This window comes from Anomaloglossus baeobatrachus, chromosome 3 (assembly GCF_048569485.1).
Source record: "Anomaloglossus baeobatrachus isolate aAnoBae1 chromosome 3, aAnoBae1.hap1, whole genome shotgun sequence".
Classification (NCBI taxonomy): domain Eukaryota; kingdom Metazoa; phylum Chordata; class Amphibia; order Anura; family Aromobatidae; genus Anomaloglossus; species Anomaloglossus baeobatrachus.
The window spans coordinates 134,132,207-134,154,324 of NC_134355.1; the positions used below are offsets into that span (position 1 = coordinate 134,132,207).

The following is a 22,118-nucleotide window of genomic DNA, read 5'->3' on the forward strand; positions in this document are numbered from 1 at the left end:
CCAAACTTTTACATCGGCCCATTTTCCTTTTATATTTTAAAATGTGAAAACATGAAAATAAATTTGCCTAAATACAAAGGACATTTGTCAACTTTAACTTTATGCCTTGCACCATACTACTGTGTGCGTATATATCTGCCTCCTAACAGCAGCGATTGGCATACACACCAATCGCTGCTGTTAAACTCTTAAATGCCACTGTCAATTGCTGACAGCAGCATTGAAGCTCTGTCATCCGGCCATATGTTAGTTTAAGCGTTAATCAGCTTCATTGCGATGTAATTTCAGGGAGGGGATGGTTTGCCATGACAGTCAGGGGGGCGTGCCAGTCAGGTGATCTCCTCTGTGACATCAGCCTGTGGCCGTCTGCATCATAGAAGACAGATTTTTATTATATACTATTGTACTGCTGTATATAGTACCAGCGATCAGACAATCTCAGATTGAAGTCCCCTAAGGGGACTAACAAAAAAAGTTATTTAAACATATAAACATTAAAATCACCCCTCTTTTTCAAGGTTAACAATAAACATAAGTAAAAAAATACACTTGGTATCAACATGTTCAGAAAAATATGATCTATGTAAATATCAAATTAACCCATGTGTAAACTTAAGAGAAAAAAAAAGAAATACAAGAATTGTGGGCTTTTAGTTGCCATAATACCAAAAAAAAATGCAATAAGAAGCAATCAAAGCATCATATCTACCCTAAAATAGTATCACTAAAAATATCAGTTTACCACTCAAATGAGCCCTCAAATGGCTCCATTGACGGAAAATAAAAATATTACCGGTTTTGGAAAGCGATTCAAGCTAATTTTAGGGGTTTTTTTTTACAAATTTCTGAAATTTTTATTCAAGACTTAAGAGAATTTGACAGATTCCCTAACGTCTGCAAGCCACCAAAATCTGTATATTCCTTAACACCCTTTGTACTGGATGACACATTAACAAACTCGTAAGAAAAGGATTTTTAAAATCCAATTTAAATATGCAAATAACCTTTTCACTGATGGGGCATTTGTTTTCCCAAAGTAGTTGTCCCACTCTGCATGTTATCCCTCCCCTGTGGGTGTGATAATGTGATTTGAAAGAGCTGTTTTCATCTCCAGCTCCCTGCAAATATTATGCATGCGCGCAATTTTCTAGCCTGCACATCAGTGCACCTATAAAGCCAGGTGTACATTCCCCTCTTCAAAGGTGCACTGTGTATGTCCGGAAGCAAAGAAGCTTGATCTTCGGCTCTTCTGTGGATGTCAGTCTCCTTTTTTGCTGCCAGACGTGTCAGTATGCAGGGCTTGTTAGGTGGGGTATTTATAAATGAATATCCAAATACTGGTGGTTTAAATACCATAAGGGCCTGTCAGGTTCCCTTTAAATATATATATATGCAAGTTTAGTATTGTGGTCATACTGACCTAGAGTCTCATATTTCCAGGTCATTTTTACTGCAGAATGAATGCGAAAACAAAACCCAAAAAACTGGAAATGCGTTTTTCACAATTTCACTTCACTTGGAATTTTTTTTTACATGGCTATGTCAGCAAGAAAATAAAAAGTTATTGCTCATAGAAGAGGGGGAAAGAATATTCAACTCACAAAAACAGAAAATTCCTCAGTCCTTAAGCTGTTAAACGGATGGGATGTAGGAATGTTTCTTTCCACCAATTTATAGGCTCGGAGGCTATTACATGTGCATTGCCTCAGAAACAAGGTGAGCACCACCAGAAAAGATCCCCTCCCCCAGCCTCACTATACACCACAGCTATGTGGTGTATTTACTAGGGTTTTTATTTACATAGCTGCTCCTAGTACTTACTGTAGCTACTGTCTTCTTGTCTCCCATAATGTGCCTCTCAATGCACACACCAGGCAGTACCTATCATATGTCTCTTCCACCACCTAGGTACTTCCCCCACCCACTTGCCACCAAGTGACCCCCTGACCCACCACTCTATGGTCCTGACCTTTGTTGGTTCTTATTAAAATATTTGAAATGCTTAATTTGCATTTACTCTTGGTAGAGCTTCCTGATCCACCACATACCAGCCCTAGCTGGCCATGAATCAGTGCCTCCGGAGTTAGGGGGGACCAAAAAAAGTCATTGAGGGCCAGCATGCAGTGGGTCAGAAGGCAAGAAAAAAGGGTAAGTGAGGGCTAGTGCGATGTGGATCACAAGGCGAGAAAAAGGGTCATGAGTCCTGACTGACCAATTAATGGGTGTCACTGATCCATTTTGGTGTCTCCTCAATCACTCTCAATACCTCATTGGCCCTTGGTGGTGCCTTGTCACCATCTATGTATCTCTTTGGTGGCATTACCTCACACACCAAATGCCTTTGTGGTCCTAGGGTTGCTTCTCTTAGAGGGCTATTATTCATCGTGTAACCTATGCCCTCTTTTGAGGATTTTAAAAAGCTTTGGAAATGTACACCAAACAGAACTGTCTGTCTTATAATAGCAAAATAAGAATATCCTCCATTTGGGGCTCAATTGAGTGCTCTGTATGCAAACTGGCAACGTTAAGTCATGCAAGCGTTGTAGCGTACCAGTATCCGCTGATAGACTGCAGCTCGTCCAGGAGGTAGCTATGCTTATATTTACTACAAATTGTCTTTTCATGGAGGAAGGAGACAAACTCTAGCTAGTGCCATCTATTAAAAGTAGCAATCCTAAAAGGCAAGTTACACTCCAACGAACCTTTTCATATGGGCCAGTACCATTGCGTTCACCGATGACGTAGACCGCAGTGGATAGTTATGACAGGGTATATTCCTCACACCAACCAGAGTTTTTTTTTTTTTTTCATTTAATTTCCAATGTTTGGATAAACCAGTAAAGGCCACATCTTGTAGTACATTGCTAAAAACAGACACAGAAAATAATGGACGGGGATAGCACCAAGCAGTGAACCATGGGCGCTCTATTATTGGAGATGAGTTAAAGGGGCAGTCTGATGTTTCAAATTAATATCATATATCTAAAAGAAACACCCAAAAAAACCAAAACAAAATTAACCCCTCAGTCCCCTCTTCTCAACCACAGAAGCTCAAAATAGGTCCTTCTGGTCTCATTGGCTGCAGTGGTCATGTACATAAGACGACTGCAGCGAATCAGTGGCTTTAGGAGGTCACTAGTCCTACTATTGGCATCGCCATAAGTAATAAGAGACATAGTGCCAGTAATAGTAGTTCAGTACCATGTATAGCAAGCTACACGTGTTCTCTGGAGCCGCTGTGATGAATCTGTGGAGGATTAGATAAGCGTTTTTTTTTAATTTAATAAAAAAAGTGTGGGTTTTTTTTGGTGAGTTTAATAATCCCTCCCTTTCAAAAGGGAAAAAAAATAAATAAATTGGGCGGCTCGGTGGCTCAGTGGTTAGCACTACAGTCTAGCAGCGCTGGGGTCCTGGGTTCAATTCCCACTAAGGACACCATCTGCAAGGAGTTTGTATGTTCTCCCCGTGTTTGCATGGGGTTCCTCCGGGTACTCCGGTTTCTTCCCACACTCCAAAAATATACAGTTAGGGACCTTAGAGTGTGAGCCTCAATGGGGACAGTGTTGCCAATGTATGTAAAGTGCTATGGAATTAATAGCGCTATATAAATGAATAAATTATTATTATTATTATTATATATATATATATATGTATATATATGTGTATACATTATATATATATATATATATATATGTGTGTATACATTATATATATATATATATATATATATATGTATATATATGTGTATATATATATATATAATGTATATATATGTGTATACATTATACACATATATATATATATATATATATATATATATATATATATATATATATATATATATATATATATATATATATATATATACATATACACACTGTATGTGTGTGTGTGTGTATATATACGTATGTATGTGTGTGTATATATACAGTGCATTGCGAAAGTATTCGACTCCCTTGAATTTTTCAACCTTTTCCCACATTTAGGCTTGAAACATAAAGATAAAAAATGAATTTTATGTTGAAGAATCAACAAGTGGGACACAATTGTGAAGTTGAACAAAATGTATTGGTTATTTTAAACTTTTTTTAAAAAAAGAACTGAAAAGTGGGGCGTGCAATATTATTCGTCCGCTTTAAGTTAATACTTTGTAGCGCCACCTTTTGCTGTGATTACAGCTGCAGTCGCTTGGGGTATGTCTCTATCAGTTTTGCACATCGAGAGACTGAAATTCTTGCCCATTCTTCCTTTGCAAACAGCTGGAGCTGAGTAAGGTTGGATGGAGAGCGTTTGTTAACAGCAGTTTTCAGCTCTTTCCACAGATTCTCGATTAGATTCAGGTCTGGACTTTGTCTTGGCCATTCTATCACACTGGATACGATTATTTGTGAACCATTCCATTGTAGATTTTGCTTTGTTTGGGATCATTGTCTTGTTGGAAGACAAATCTCCGTCCCAGTATCGCGTCTTTTGCAGACTCCAACAGGTTTTCTTCAAGAATGTTCCTGTATTTGGCTCGATCCATCTTCTCATCAATTTTAACCATCTTCCGAGTCCCTGCTGAAGAAAAACAGGCCCAAACCATGATGCTGCCACCACCATGTTTGACAGTGGGGATGGTCTGTTCAGGGTGATGAGCTGTGTTGCTTTTACGCCAAACATATCGTTTGGCACTGTGCCCAAAAAGTTCGATTTTGGTTTCATCTGACCAGGGCACTTTCTTCCACATATTTGGTGTGTCTCCCAGGTGGCTTGTGGGAAACTTTAAATGGCACTTTTTATTGATATCTTTGAGAAATAGCTTTCTCTTTGCCACTCTTCCATAAAGGCCAGATTTGTGCAGTGTACGACAGATTGTTGTCCTATGGACAAACTCTCCCACCTCAGCTGTAGATCTTTGCAATTCATCCAGAGTGATCAAATCTTTTTGTAACCAAATCCGGCTTTAAGCTTTTCCACAACAGTATCACGGACCTGCCTGTTGTGTTCCTTGGTCTTCATGATGCTATCTGCGTTTAAGGCCCTGTGCGCACACTGCGTTTTTAACCGCGGTATTTTTGCGTTTTTGCTGCAGAAATTTCTTGAGAAAATGGTTGTAATCTTTCTGCAGACATTCCCCAGCAAAACCCATAGAAAAGAAAAAAAACTGCGCACACGGTGTTTTTTTTCTCAAGAACATTCTTTCTGCAAAATTTCTTGAGAAAAAGAATGAGCATGTAACTTCTTTTCTGCAGGTACCTGCGTTTTTTGCCACAGATAATGGTAAAAAAATGCCGGGACCAACCTGCAGTAAAAACGCATGCGTTTTTTTGTGCGTTATTGGTACGTTTTTTGATAGCAAGTGCGCTAATCTTTCAGACTCAAGAAATTTCTTGAGAAAGATCCTTTTTCTAGTGCACAAAGGGCCTTAAACAGAACACTGAGACTATCACAGAGCAGGTGCATTTATACGGAGACTTGATTACAAAAAGGTGGATTATATTTATCATCATCAGTCATTTAGGACAACATTGGATCATTCAGAGATCCTCAATGAACTTCTGGAGTGAGTTTGCAGCACTGAAAGTAAGACTGTGCGCACGCTGCGTTTTTTTGGCGCTGCGTTTTTGTGCATTTTTTGCCACAAAAAAACGCACAAGAATGCAACCGCTGCAAAAAAACGCATCAAACCGCATGCGTTTTTACCGTGATTTGGTGCGTTTTTGCCTGCGTTTTTGCTCACTGCGTTTTTATGCGGGGAGGTTTTTTATCAGTGAACACTGCCATGAAAGATTGTTGAAAAAAAAAAAAGGAAGGTCTGATGTCATTTCCTTCTTCAATATGTTCTTCATCCTCCACTAGTGTATGCAGGGGAGCAGACAGCAGAACTACAAGGCTCAGCATTCTCTATTCAGGACTGTATCCTGGAGGGAGAGGCAGGAGGAGCAGAACTACAAGGCTCAGCATCCTCCATCCAAGACTGTATGCAGGAGTTTTTTGCCCCCGAAAAAATGACGTGGGCTTCGCCATATTTTTGTATGCTAGCCAGGTACCGCAGGCAGGTACGGGCTGCCCCCAACCCCCAGCTGCCTATTTGTACTCGGCTGGGAACCAAAACTATAGGCAAGCCCTTTATTTTTTTTTTTAATGAATTTCATGAAATAATTTTAAAAAAAATGACGTGGGCTTCGCCCAATTTTTGAGGCCAGCTAGGTACAACTAGGCATCTGGGGATTGGAATCCCCAGTGCAGGGTGCCCAAGCTTTCTGGGCACCCCCACTGCGAATTGCAGTCCGCAACCGCCCCAGAAAATGGCGCTTTCATAGAAGTGCCATCTTCTGGCGCTGTACCAACTCTTCCAGATGCTCTGGTGCCGGGTGGCTCACTGGGTATTAATGGGGTTAGGGCTAGCTGTATGTTATCACATGGTCACATATATTAGACATGGTCAACATGAATTTCTAGTAAAGAATAAAAAAAAACACAAAACACAGAAAAATATTTTTATTAGAAATAAAACACAACACAATTAGTGACTCCATCTTTATTGAAATAAAGAATCCCCTCACCCTCCGCAGTAATCCTGGGTCAAGGGTCCCGCACCGTCCAATCTGGATCCAATATCATCTGATCGGTTTGCTGGAAGGCAAAGCAATCAGATGATGTGTCAAGTTCAAGGATGTGAATCACATGACACATCAGCTGATTGTATAATAGCCGTTTATACAATCAGCTGATGCATCAGTAGAAAAAAAAAATAATACACACTTCTGCGCAGACTCCTGTCCGATCGCTGCAGGAGCCGCCGGTAATCAGCTGATAGTTTAAGCCGGGCAGTAAAAAGGCGGCCTCACCGCTGGACTTATACGATTAGCTGATGCCGTCAGATGACCGCATCAGCTGATCACCAGCAGGTCCTGCAGCAATATATATAATTATAACTGTGTGTGTGTGTATACTTGCCTGGTCTCTTACTGAGTATATTACTGCCCCTCATTACATAGTTTCCTTTCTTCTATATGCAGCACAGTATCTTAAAGACAATTTGTCAGCAATTTTTTGCCACCTAATCTGAGAGCAGCATAATGTAGGGGCAGAGATCCTGATTCCAGCGATGTGTAACTTACTGAGCTGCTTATCGTAGTTTTGATAAAGTCACTGTTTAATCAGCAGTAGATTATCATTAGAGGACTTCTTGACGTGCTGCCTGGTAGTCCAGCATATTCATGAGCTCTATTTAACTGCTAGATGTACAGTAGAGAAAACACTGATTTTATCAAAATGATAGCAAACAGCTCTGTAAGTGACACATCGCTAGAATCAGGATCTCTGTCTCTATATTATGCTGTTCTCAGATGAGGTAGCAAAAACCTTTGACAGATTCCCTTTATATATTAGATCCTCTGGTTATTTGTTATTTATGCCGCCTTGTATTTATTTCATGGTGTCCTCTCTTGTTAGATACAAAATGAAATGACTGTTGTTGGAACATGGTAAGGCTTGTTTTCTAATGGAGGAGGCTGATGGTCTTGTCTTCTGGTCAGATGTTGCTCCATCTACAGTCATTTTATATCTAATAATGGAGGACTATGTAATAGAGAAGTGATGTGAATAACAAAAATAACGAGAATACGCTACGTAAGGGACTGTGATATACATAACAAGAGAAAATGCTATGTAATAATGGACGCCACTGTACATAACAATAGAGGACAATATACAATAAGGGACAGGGCCATACATAACTAGACAGGATGGTACATATCAAGGGACAGTGTTTTATGTAATAAAAGGAAATGATGTAAATAAGGACAGTGCTATATATGACGCAAAAGAACACTATATACTATGAGACTGTGCTAAAGAGAGGATGCTATCAGGTACTTAGCAAAATTTGGACCTGGGTCCCCCATATACATGTTAGTCAGATGTATGGGCCCTTGTAGCGTTCTAGGTTCTATAAAGACACGTGTTCACCCCCCATATAATGATGTCCCCACATCTTAGCCACCCCTTCATGAGATAATGTCCCCTTCTTGGGCCCCGTCCAGTAATAATGTTTCCCACACTGGGCCCCTTCCAGGGATAATGTCTCCCAACCTTGGCCCCTGTCTATAATCACATCCCCCATTCTGAGCCCATTCCTGGTATAATGTCTTTCATCCCCAACCCCTTCTTGGTATAATATTCCTCATTCTGGGTCCTTTCCAGTGATATGCCCAATACTGGGCTATTTCCTGGAATAATTTCTTCCAACCGTGGCTCCTCAGTATATTGTGCCCCATCCTGGTCCCCTTCCTGGTATAATATGCCCCATACTGGTCCATTTCTTGGTATATTGTGCCCCATCCTGATATCCTTCTTGATATAATGTGCCCTATTCTGGGATGATGTTCCCTGTTTTTGTCCAACACATTATAAAGAAGAAAAAAAAAAAATTCTTGTCACCTTCCTCTGCTCCCAATGCCGCTCAGCGTCTTTTTCTACAGCCAGCGTAAGAGTTGGCAGCTAATGTCAGCATGCTCAACAGTCAAGGGAATGCCAACGTCAGCTGCCATCCTTTGATTGGCTGGCGGTGTGTATTGCAGCTAAGTAAGGCTGCTTTCACAACTCTGGTTTTAGCAGAGTTGGCCAATCCGGCTCTAAAAGCTATGCAACGGATGCGGCGACAATACCGCATCCTTTGCATAAGTTTTTGACATGCGGCCTGTCCGTTTTTTGCCGCTTGCGGCACACTACTGAGCATGCGCAGTGGGAACAAAACGCATGCGGCAGCCGGATGCCGTGTTTGCCGCAGGACGCCGCATGCGGCGTCCATAGGCATGCATTGCAAATCGCACCGGATGCGGGGTTTTTTTTGCCAGAAAAAAAACGTGCCAGGCAACGTTCCATCCGGCCGCTGCATCGGCTAAATCTGCCGCATGCGGCAAAAACCGGACCGAACGCAAGCCCATGCGGCACAATCCGGCACTAATGAAAGTCTATGCAAAAAAAACGCAACCGGCGGCAAAAATAAACGGTTGCGTTTTTTCTGCAAAGAGCCGGATTGTGCCGCACAGGAAACACCGGATGTGTGAAAGCAGCCTTAGCTGCCGGGTTCCCTGTGCCACAATACATTTTAGCTGAATGTTCGACCGAGTACTCGCATCCAGCTGAAATAGTCGCCGGATATACCACCGGTCCAGGCAGTTGCGGTATGTCTGCTCCTGATCTAAGCTTGTCACAAGTCAGCCAAGAGGATGACACTTGTACAAAGGATCTGTGGCATCTACATCTCTGCTACTGTTGTGGATTTTTATTGTGGATTTCACTTCTTTCAATATAGACAGGTGAAATCTATCATGAATCCGAAATCAAAATCCTCACATTACAAATCCATGTGGATTTTTACTTCATATATGTGATCTTAAAATCTGCCACATGTGGACCCAGGTACCTACCTTCTTAGAAGAAGAAGGAAAATTCGGCGCATGTGGAGTATAACGATCGCCACTCAGGATACATTTCCAGCTGTTTTATTCACATGCAGTGGTAAAAATATAAAGCATGTAAAGCATATTTCATGCACAGCTTCCAAAATGTATTAAAAAAAAATGACAGTTGCAACACGTTTCGGCTATATATTGTAGCATTTGTCAAGTGACTGTTCTGTGAAGGTTTGTTTGAGAGCATTAGTGAGCAAACAGCATAATGAAAACCAAGGAACACACCAGACAGGTCAGGTATAATATTGTAGAGGAGAGTAAAACCGGGTTAGGTTATGTATAAAAAAAAAAAAATAACCCAACCTCTGAACATCTCACGGAGCACTGTGTAATCCAACATTCTTAATGGAAAGTATATGGCACAACAGCAAACTACCAAGACATGGCCATCCACCTAAACTGACAAAGCAAGGAGAGCACTAATTAGAGAAGCAGCCAAGAGGCCCATGTTCACTCTGGAGAGCAGCAGTGATCCACAGCTCAGGTGGGAGAATTTGTCCACAGGACATCCTTTTAGGCCGGGTTCACATGAGCGGGTTGCATCTGATGCAATATGCTAATGACACTCGGCTGAGACACTGCTGTGTGCATGAGACAAGTGTCATTCACTGTAATCTGATTCTCTCGCACTTGATCGGAGCATAAGTGCAGAGAAGATGGAGACTTTAATATCTCCATTGTCTGTCACCGCATATATTGCACTGCACTTGGGTGTCATTGGAGTGCAGTCCAATGTGTCACAAGTACCTATTCACTTGTGTAGGTCCCATGATCTGAGACATGCTGACAAGTCATATATTTTACAAATCTGGTCTTAATGGAAGAGTAGCAAGAAGAAAGCCATTTTTGTAAACAATCCTTGAAAAGTCTCGTTTGCAGATAGCCATGTAGGAGACACAACTAGCATGTAGAAGAAGGTACGCTGGTCAGATGAGACTAAAGTAAAACTTTTTGGGTTAAGTGCAAAACGTTATGTGTGACATAAAACTAACCCTGCACATCACCCTGAAAACACCATACCCACTATAAAACATGGTGGTGGCTGTTTCATGCTGTGGGGAGACTTTTCTTCAGCACGGACAGGGAAGCTGGTCAGAGTTAATGGGAAGAAGAATGGAGCTAAATATAGGGCAATCTTGGAGAAAAACCTGTTGCTTATTGTGGGGGGACGCATATATGACACAACTTTCTTTTTATGGGCCAGTATTATTACGATAATGACAAAATTGTGTTTTTTATATGTTTTTTAATATATTTACAAAATCAACACCTTACTCTTTTATTGTACTGCTGATTAACTTTTTCTTTTTTTCTAATGTTTTGGGTGTTTTTTCAGTGTAAATACATTAAACTGTTACCATTGAGTTATGATGGTGGCGATTCTATAAATGTGTGTTTTTAACACTGAAAATGTTTGAGGTTTTTTTTCTTTTGCAATTAACATTAGGTTTTGTTTTTAGTTACACCATTGCATCTTGTGAATTCTGATATGTAATGGTATACTCAGGATACCCAAACATAGATTGCCGGTCAGTTTATAGGATGGCCTTATTGGCATTAAAACCTTAGGACCCCCAGCTGCCACAGCATCCCATCTAGAGCCTGAAGTCATTTGTGGGGCATCATTGGGGTGACAGAGGGAGCCTAGTCTAACTGTTTAGATGCCGCAGTTGTCCTTGACCATCTAGGGGGTTAACCTTTTTTTTCTTGTCGTTGCGGCAAAATGTTGGCTGTAAATGCCCGCGGCATCCTCTGTATGACTATTTGCGGATTAGGTGCACAGGTGACTTAACCATTGTCAGCAGTTTGTGAACTGGTGTAGGTGTGGGATATCACTTCCGGTTTTGCGGTACTTCATGGCTTCTTTTGCTCTGAAGGTAATGGAGCATTCTGCTTGCGTTTTTCACTACAATTTTTGTTATAAAAAGTATAGAGTTTTTAAAAAACATTGAAGTTTTGTTCAGAAAAGGTATTAGAAAATTGTATAGATTTTCATTCTAGAAAGGGTAACTTTTATTTCCTGAAACCAAAATACATCTTTAAGCTGAAAAAATGGTTGTTGAAATTTCTGGTCTACAAGGGTTTTCCTGAAACTCTAGGTTTTGTACTTTGAAGTGTATTATACTGCCCTCTTTTGGTTGGCACAGAAACTCCCAGTCTCAAAGTTTACAGAATAGCATGTACTGACTAATTTCCAGAGTAGTGTCACAGTTGAACCAAGCCGTTTGATTTCCGATCAGTAATGGAAAAGAACTACTTATGATGACCTAGTAAGATCTCTGCGGTGTAGATAGAAACACTATTTTGTTGAAGCTGTAAACCTATTTCTGCTTGAGACTTGACTAGTGATTGAACAGAGAAAATTCAGCTTGTGTTTTGGATCAGTTAAAGGGGCATAATGACTTCCATGATTGTGAATACGTGCTATGTAGAGACAAGAAAACCTCTAGTCTCTGTGTGTCCTGTGTGCAATCTAAGGCTATGTGCCCACGGGAGCTTGTTTCTGCGGATTTTGCCGCGGAAAACCTGCGGATTTTTCTAGATTTCCCAGATAAATCCGCAGGTTTTAGCATGTACAGACACTCCCCATGTTATCCTATGGGACATGGGGAGTGTCTGTGTCCACGCTGCGGAAAAGTGCAGCTGCGGAACATGGTGCGGATGTCCCGCAGCCGCACGTAACTGCATGTCAATTATTCCTGCGGAATTACCTGCGGAAATCCCGGCCCTCCACTATGGAGATAGAGGCCGGGACGTCCGCAGGTAATTTGCATGAAAGTCCGCAGGTTTACCGCAGCTATACCGCTGGAATCCCGCAGCTAAAAATAGCTGCGGATGCCGGCGGGAAACATGCGCTCGTACCTGCGGATACATCTGCAGGTACGAGCGCCCGTGGGCACATAGCCTAAGTGTCACATGGTCTGTCAGTATATACACACCTTTTCTGAAAGGCCACAGAGGCTGCAACACCATTAAGCAGGAGCTACCACTAACCAAACACCATGAAGACCAAGGAGATCTCCAAGTCAGAGACAAAGTTATTGAGAAGTACTAAAGTCAGGTTTAGGTTCTAAAAATAATCCCAATCTCTAATGATCCCCTGGAACACCAACAAATGGTAAGAACTTGGTGCCATAACAAACCTGCTAAGTGAGGGTTGCACACCAAAACTCTCAGCCAAGGCAAGTAGGGCATTAATCGGAGCGGCAGCACAGGGATCAAAGGTACCCCTGAAGGAACTGCAGGTTCATATGACCACAAAAAGCCATAGACTCCATAGAGCTGGTTTTTATACAAGAGTGGCCAAAAAACAGGCTTTACTTATAGCAAAAAAGTGGAAGGCACATCTTGATTTTGCTAAAAAGCTGTGGGAAAATCGTCAAATTTGTGGAGGAAGATGCTGTGGGAAAGACCAAAATTGGAACTTTTTGGCCACCAAGGTAAACGCTATGGCTGGTGCTAAAGCAGCACAGCTCATCACCCAAAGAACACCATCCCCACAGTGAAACATGGTGGAGGCAGCATCATACTGTGGGGATGTTTTTTGGCAGCAGGCACAGGGAAAATGGCCTGAGTTGAGGGGAAGATGGATGATGAGAAATAAAAGGATATTTCTGAACAAAACCTCTTTTAGGCTAGTTTCACACTTGCGTTGAACGGTATCCGTTGCATTGCGTTGTGTGACGGATGGAACGGATGTGTTGTGTTGCATATAGTGGCACAACGGATGCAATGGATGCTGCAAAACAACGGAATCCGTTTGTTTTTGTTTTTTGTTTTGTTTTTTTTTACAGTTTTACCGGCGGCAGACTATTGTGAACGATCAGCTGATCGCTCCCAGTAGCCGGCCGCCTGGTGATCAGCTGATCGCTCCCTGCAGCCGACCGCCGGGTGATCAGCTGAGCGCTGTCACGTGCCGGCGGCCGGGGAAGCCGGCGGCCAGTCGCTCAGCTGAGCGCTGTCGCTTGCCGACGGCTGGGCGCTCAGCTGAACGTTCGGCCACCGCGAGCCAAAATAAAGTTTGTGATTTAAAAAAAAAAAAAGAGCATGCGCAGTGAAATCCAGAGGATTCCGCTGCTCAAAACAACGTTACATGCTGCGTTCCTCCCGCTGGGCGGAAGCAACGGAGCGTCGCCCAGCGGAAGCTACGCAGGTCCTTTTGGTACAATCCGTCAACAATACAAGTCTATGGGAAATAGCGGAATCCGTTAACGGATTCCGCTGTTTTCCAAAAGGGCGGATTGTAACGGAAGGAAAACAACGCAAGTGTGAAAGTACCCTTAGTCTGTCATTGATTTGTGACTGGGACAAAGGTTCACCTTCCAACCAGACAATGACCGAAAACGTACTGCTAAAGCAACACTCAAGTGGTTTAAGGGAAAACCTGTAAATACATTCTAGTGGCTTAGGGGTGCTTCACACACAGCGAGCTCGCTGCCGAGATCGCTGCTGAGTCACGCTTTTTGTGACGCAGCAGTGACCTCATTAGCGATCTCGCTGTGTGTGACACTGAGCAGCGATCTGGCCCCTGCTGCGAGATCGCTGCTCGTTACACACAGCCCTGGTTCGTTTTCTTCAAAGGCGCTCTCCCACTGTGACACACAGATCACTGTGTGTGACAGCGAGAGAGCGACAAATGAAGCGAGCAGGGAGCAGGAGCCGGCGTCTGGCAGCTGCGGTAAGCTGTATCCAAGATAAACATCGGGTAACCAAGGTGGTTACCCGATATTTACCTTAGTTACCAGCCTCCGCAGCTCTCACGCTGCCTGTCCTGCCGGCTCCGGCTCTCTGCACATGTAGCTGCATTACACATCGGGTTAATTAACCCGATGTGTACAGCAGCTAGGAGAGCAAGGAGCCAGCGCTCAGTGTGCGCGGCTCCCTGCTCCCTGCACACACAGCTAAGCGGTGTGCGCTGGTAACTAATGTAAACATCGGGTAACCATACCCGATGTTTACCTTAGTTACCAGTCTCCGCAGCTTCCAGACGGCGGCTCCGTGCAAGCGCAGCGTCGCTTGCACGTCGCTGCTGGCTGGGGGCTGGTCACTGGTCGCTGGTGAGATCTGCCTGTTTGACAGCTCACCAGCGACCATGTAGCGATGCAGCAGCGATCCTGACCAGGTCAGTTCGCTGGTCGGATCGCTGCTGCATCGCTAAGTGTGAAGGTACCCTTAGTCAAAGCCCAGATCTTAATCTAATTGAGAATCTGTGGTCAGACTTGAAGATTGCTGTTCACCAGAGGAAACCATCAAACATGAAGGAGATGGAGGTGTTTTGTCTTGAGGAATGGGCAAAAATCCCAGTGTCAAGATGTGGAAAGCTCATACACTTATTCAAAGTACCTTGCACCCGCAGCTTTTGGAGGCACATGTCAGCTGATCAGATCTGCCGACATGTGAAGGGAAAGATGCAGACTCTGTGTGTGAACCTGCATCAAAGGCAGGGACAAAACTGTGGATGTACCAGTATATCATAGATCATGCCTCGTTGAACCATAATTTTAGTTTTTAATTTTTATTTAATAAATTAATAGTACATATGAAAATAAGCGACTTTGTAATATATCTTAGACTAATTTTCTTTCTCTGCCAGAGTCGATCAGTCATTAGCAAAATTCTCAATTCTGAGGTAAAATCTATGTTCAGGGAAGACTTTCCCATCACTGAGATAGGAGTTGGCAGTTGGTGCTGATGAGATTCTATGATGACGGGAGGAGCTAGAGGCAGAGGGATGGGGCTGAGTTCTATCTACATAGAATCTCACCAGTAACAGCGGCCATCTCCTATCTCAGTGATGGGAAAGTCGTCACTGAATACAGATTTTACCTCAGAATTGAGAATGTTGATAATGACCGATCAATTCTGCCAGAGACAGAAGCAGATTTGTCTGATCAGATATATTACACAGTTGCTTATTTTCATGTGGACTATTGATTTCTGAAATAAAAATTAAACCGGCGTTACACTTTCAGGAAGTGTATAATATGTTGTTCAGTCATGTCACTTCGTGACGGCGCTCTCCAGTGTGATGGAAGGGAAGCTCAATGACTAATTACATATTTTATTTTCCCCTTTCCTGGTATGTAGTTAGGAATGCTGTGAAGCATTTAATGGTTTGGCTGTTTGAGCAGACATGTAAGGTGTGACCCATAATAACTACTTTACTTTTCACATTTCTTTGCTGTAGTTTGCACTGGTTTTCATAGCTGCCCTTCCTGACATATATTGTATATAAACACAATATGGCCTTTCATTGATGTCCAGCAGTACAACCTGCCGATATCGGTGAACCTCTGCTGTATTTAGATTAATATATTCTGGTTATCTGGTATAGAAAGAAAAAATCTTTATGAAAATTGTAATAAATTCAAACTATTTCTTGCAGGAACGTGTGCAGAAAAGTTTTCCTCACCCCATAGATAAGTGGGCGATTGCTGATGCTCAGTCTGCGATTGAGAAGAAAAAACGCCGGAATCCGCTCTCTCTCCCTGTAGATAAAATCCATCCTTTGTTAAAGGTAATCCAGGGACTTAAATACAAATATATGTTCGGGTCTTTCACACTACGTTTTTTTAACATGCGTCATGAACGTTTTTTTGCTGTAAAAGCGGATCCTGCTTTTACAGCAAAAAAACGCATGCAAACGCATGTGTTATTTTGCAGGATCCTGTCACTTTAAGTTTATGGGCAGGCATTGGAGTCATGTGATCGGGAGTCAGTGGAACTGAACGTGATAGACTGGGAGCCGGCTCGTAACCAAGGTAAACATCGGGTAACTTGCTTGGATACCCGATATTTATCTTTGTTCGTCTGCAGATGCTAGGAGCTGGGGGACTCCTGCACACGTAACCAACGTAAACATCGGGTAACTAAGAGAAGCGCTTTCCTTGGTTGCCTGATATTTATCTTGGTTACAAGTGTCTGCAGCTCTCAGGCAGCTCTCAGGCGGGGGAGAGAGAGGAGAGGGGGAGGGAGGGGAGAGAGGGAGGTGAGGAGAGACAGAGAGGGAGGGGGAGAGAGGGACTGATCACCCGAGGCTGGTTTCTGGGCATGCTCAGTAGAGCAAGCAGGATCTTATCAGCATGCCAGCGTTCACCTGCGTTTGCGTGCTGTTTAGTCAGGATCCAGCAATTTGCAGTATTTGGACGCAGCTCAAAAGCGCTACAAGTAGCGTTTTTGAAAAATGTTAAAAAACTGCAGCTCGCTGGATCCTCACTATAACGCACGCAAACGCAGGTGAACGCATGTTGACGTGAGTCCATTGCAAATGCATTGAAATGAAAACGCATTTGCACTGGATCCACTTTTGCGTTAAAAAAACGTTCATGACGGATGTTAAAAAAACGTAGTGTGAAAGCAGCCTAAGAAAATCTGTGGGAGTTGTCGTCTCTCTCAATAATGTTTTAACAGTTCCAGTTATTTTATTTGATGTAGGTTTTTCTCTACAGCTGCTATGCAAACACATGTGTCTCTACAGTAACAGACAACTAGTTTTGTAGTCTGATCCTGCAGTCATACTATTTTTTTTTCTTTTTCTTTACTACTTCTTGGTAACCTTACAAATATATACCAACCAATGGATGGAGTAAAGCATGCTTACATATACTGTTATGGAAACACATAGTTCTGCATAAATAGCAGTTGAAAAGCAGTAGGGCTTTTTAGGGTACTTTCACACTTGCAGTTTTTTTTTTCCGTCACAATCCGCCCTTTTGGAAAACAGCGGAATCCGTTAACGGATTCTGCTGTTTCCCATAGACTTGTATGGATGACTGATTGTGCCAAAAGTACCTGCGTTGCTTCCGCTGCCGACGCTGCGTTGCGTCCGCCGGGCGGAAGGAACGCAGCATGTAACTTTTTTTGAGCGGCGGAATCCTCTATTTTTCACTGCACATGCTCATCTTCTTTTTTTTTTTTTTAAATCACAGATACTTTATTTTGTCTCTCTGTGGCCGAACGTTCAGCTGAGCAGCCGGCATGTGAGAGCTCTCAGCTGAGCGCCCGGCCACCGGCATGTGAGAGCGCTCAGCTGAGCGCCCGGCAGCTGGCATGTGAAAGCGCTCAGCTGAGCGCCCGGCCACCGGCATGTGAGAGCTCTCAGCTGAGCGCCCGGCTACCAGCATGTGAGAGCGCTCAGCTGAGCGCCCGGCCACCGGCATGTGAGAGCTCTCAGCTGAGCGCCCAGCTACCGGCATGTGAGAGCGCTCAGCTGAACACCCTGCCACCAGCATGTGAGAGCGCTCAGCTGAACGCCCGGCCACCGGCATGTGAGAGCTCTCAGCTGAGCGCCCAGCTACCGGCATGTGAGAGCGCTCAGCTGAACACCCTGCCACCAGCATGTGAGAGCGCTCAGCTGAACGCCCGGCCACCAGCATGTGAGAGCGCTCAGCTGAGCGCCCGGCCACCGGCATGTGAGAGCTCTCAGCTGAGCGCCCAGCTACCGGCATGTGAGAGCGCTCAGCTGAACGCCCGGCCACCAGCATGTGAGAGCGCTCAGCTGAACGCCCGGCCACCAGCATGTGAGAGCGCTCAGCTGAACGCCCGGCCACCAGCATGTGAGAGCGCTCAGCTGAACGCCCGGCCACCAGCATGTGAGAGCGCTCAGCTGAACGCCCGGCCGCCGGGTGATCAGCTGATCGTTAACAATAGTCTGCATAAGGGAAAGGGCTTCTTGGTTACCCGATGTTTACTGTGGTTACCAGCCTCCGCAGAAGCCGGCTCCTGCTCACTGCACATTCAGTTGTTGCTCTGTTGCTGTCACACACAGCGATCTGTGCTTCACAGCGGGACAGCAACAACTAAAAAATGGCCCAGGACATTCAGCAACAACCAACGACCTCACAGCAGGGGCCAGGTTGTTGCTGGATGTCACACAAAGCGACATCACTAGCAACATCGCTGCTACTTCACAAAAGTTGTTCGTTAGCAGCGATGTTGCTAGCGATGTTGCTTATTGTGACGGGGCCTTTACCCTCATTCAGATCCGCTCTTTTGTCCTGGGCTACTCACAAAAGGCACTATCTGACCTTCTCTTCACAGTTAGTTGCTAGACATGCTGTTAAGGCACCAAGCTGGCAGACGGCCGTGAGCCACACATAAAGGGCTCCCGAACTACAGGTTAGGGATCCCTGCTCTACTGTAATGTCTTGTGCGCACTAGCCGGATTTTCCCGCGGATTACCCGCATGTTTCGCTGCAGAAAATGTTCATAACATCTCTGCAGTGATTCACCAACAAATCCTATGGGGAAAAAAAAGCTGTGTGCACTAGGCGGATTTTGACAGCTGCATGTTTTGCTGCGGGATTCCCGCAGCAAAAACAATTGCATGTCATTTCTTTTCCGCAGGTAGCTGCGGGACTGGCTACTGGAGGAATCTCCAGTAATACCAGTCCTGGCCACGGTTACCTGCACTGAACTCCAGAGCTGTCACCTGAGCTCTGGAGTGCAGCGTAGACTAAACTGCGAGCGCCAAGTGATTGATTCCCCGGCGATTGCAGTTTAGATCAGGGTGGGCTAATCTCCGGAGCTCAGGTGACAGCTGTAGAGAGGCCGGGCTGCACTCCGGAGCTGTCACCTGAGCTCCGGAGATCAGCCCGGCCTGAACTAAACGGCAATCGCCGGGGAATCAATCACTCGGCGCTCGCAGTTTAGTCTAGTCTGCACTCCGGAGCTCAGGTGAGAGCTCCGGAGTTCAGTGCAGGTAATCGCAGCCAGGCCTGTTATTACTGGAGATTCCTCTAGTAGCTAGTCTGACACTGGCTGTGGCATATCCGCACCAAATCCGCAACAAACCGCATGCGGAATTCGGTGTGGTATTTTCCTGCAGGTGCGGAAATCTTACTGAGCCTCCGGAATTTTCTTAAGAAAATTCCTTTTTCTAGTGCGCAGAGGGCCTAAAGCCCATGATTAATCAGTTGCAGCATCACATTGAAAGCTACAGCCAGTACCATCCCTGCCTGCTGCGGTAATAGTGTGATTATCCTTCATCTCTTTTATCCTTAATTAAATCCATTAGGAGGCTGAAATGTCATCTTCTACATTGCAACTGTTGTTACAAGAGCTGGGTAGTCATCATCAGTAATTGTGATAGGAGTTTTTTACCCCTGTGGTATACTCCATGTGATCTCCTCATACAGGAACCAATGGTGAATGAGATTGTAACTCCCTGAAAAGAACATAAAGCCATGTGCTTCCAAGAGGGTTACCATGTGATCACATGATCTAATTGAAGAATAGTATACTATGAATTTCCAGAGAGCGAAAGGAATAACTAAATAACTTTAATACTGGCAGAGTTGAGCATATTGGAATATTACAGAATGAATTAAAAAAAAAAAAGAAATTGCCATACTTAGCCCCGCACTGTTAAGTGCTTTTTTTTTTTATTAACAAAGTACTTCTATAGTTTTTTGTTTATTGTTTTTAAGGTATTTCATTCTAAGTGTCTTTTTTTCCCTTTTCTTTTTTTGCAGGAGGTTTTAGGTTATAAAATTGATCATCAAGTATCTGTTTACATAGTTGCAGTATTAGAATACATTTCTGCTGATATATTGAAACTCGCTGGGAATTATGTTCGTAATATCAGGCATTATGAAATTACCAAGCAAGACATAAAGGTTGCAATGTGTGTAGATAAGGTAAGAATGTGCTGTATGTTTTTATCTTAGTACACGTAGGTCACCATCCAAGTTTAGAACTTCATCAAACTTGTGTAAAAATAATCTTTTAAAATATATAATGTATACCGTATTTTCCGGTGAATAAGACGACTTTTTAACTCCTGAAAATTTTCTCCAAAGTTGGGGGTCGTCTTACAGGGCATATAATTAGCCCTCCCTGTCTCCAAGACTATCAGAGCGGTAGCGCATCCCTCTGGCCCGCCTTTATATCCTATTACCTTCTCTGCCTCTCAGGCACATAGACCCATCCATGATCGCGTCCGGTGCATGGGCCTGCTGTCTGCCGTCATGGCTTTAATGCAGTTGAATGCTTTACCGTGGCGGTGCAAAGCAATCAACTGCAGTAAAGCGCTGACAGCAGCACTGGCCCTCTGAATTGGACATAATCACAGTGGGGTCTTTGTGCCTGCGGTCTGCAAGAAGCACCCCTTGATGATCATGTCCAGTGCATGGAGCATTCGTGGCTGTCAGCGCTTTACAGCAGTTGAATATTTTGCAACACTGCCGCCGTAAAGCATTCAACTGCAGTAAAGCCATGACAGCATCCTGCAGCGGCGGTTCCATGTACCAGATGGATCACAGAGAGGTCTATGTGCCTGCGAAGTGCTAGAAGCAGCTGAGGGCACCGCTGGAACAGAGGACAGGTGAGAATAATTTTTATTGTGTGTAAACAACGGCATAATAGGGGACAAGAAGGGGACTGGTATGAGGACATTACTAAACAATGGCCACATTACTGCAGGGCACATTACTACAGGGGATATTACTAAACAATGGGCACATTACTAGAGAGGGCCCAAGGAAGGGGCACAAGGATGGGCAAATTACTACAACGGGGACAAAGATGGGCACATTTCATTTTATTGGGATCTATTTTATTTCTGAAATTTTCTAGTAGCTGCTGCATTTTCCACCCTAGGCTTATACTCGAGTCAATAAGGTTTCCTAGTTTTTTGTGGTAAAATAGCTTATACTCGAGTATATATGGTATCTCCCAAACTCTATATTGTAACTGGGAAAGTTGGGGTCGACTTATACACCGTCGTCTTTTATATGGCAGAAAATACGGTAATACTGTTCATTAGAAAGAGCAGATGATATCTACATGGTGAGGCTAGTAATGATATGTGCGTTCTGAAAACCCCCATTATCCCTTCTGGACCTCTGTATTATTATCTGCATAGGCAATTAACGAGAGGGACTAGTTTATTTACCCAGAACTTCCTATAGGACCAACAATCTAGACTTTGATACATTTCTGTAAGTGTCAGATCCTCCTCCTTCCATTACATGTGTCTCTCGGTTTTTGTTTCACAGGTATTGATGGATATGTTCCATCAGGATGAAGAAGACCTTAGTGTTTTGTCCTTAGCCGACGAAGAGCCATCTACTTTGGGAGAACAGACCTACTATGATCTTGTGAAGTCCTTTATGGCAGAAGTTAGACAATATATAAGGGAATTGAACCTCATTATCAAAGTATTCCGAGAACCTTTTGCCTCCAACACAAAACTTTTTTCAGCTCATGTAAGTTCTCAACCGCCATTTTTTTTTTTTTTTTTTTTCTTAGTTTAGATATGTTTGACTTGTTTTACAAAAAATAGATCTGGTTGTGTCTTATGTGCGACCCTTGCATGTTTTAAACATTTAAATTGGAACTCCAGCAACTTTTTTTTTTACCTGTTCAATGCAACGTACTGTATAGAGAAAGCGAATTCTAAAGAATGATGTAGAAATTTTGTATTCATGTTTTATTTCATGTGTAATGTCTGGGATGTCTTCCATCTTGATTTCTTCTATATACAGCACAGTATCCGTGTATCCTATATAACGTATACAGCAGTCTTTGTATCCTATGGGATGTATACACAGCACAGTCTTGGTGTAAGCTATGTGATGTTTATATAGTACAATCTCAGTATATCCTAGGTGGTGTATATTCAGAAGTCTAGCTGCATTCTCTGTGATGTGTACA

The 22,118-nt window shown here is 43.4% G+C and overlaps 1 protein-coding gene across 1 annotated transcript in view; it reads left to right on the top strand.

The window, feature by feature from the left end:
• SOS1 (SOS Ras/Rac guanine nucleotide exchange factor 1) overlaps positions 1-22,118 on the top strand; it is a 215,753-nt gene that overhangs the window by 137,723 nt on the left and 55,912 nt on the right. The window contains exons 3-5 of the mRNA XM_075339458.1: positions 15,850-15,981; positions 19,937-20,101; positions 21,461-21,670. Of these exons, the coding sequence (XP_075195573.1) occupies positions 15,850-15,981; positions 19,937-20,101; positions 21,461-21,670 (507 nt within the window). The remainder of the gene's footprint in view (positions 1-15,849; positions 15,982-19,936; positions 20,102-21,460; positions 21,671-22,118) is intronic.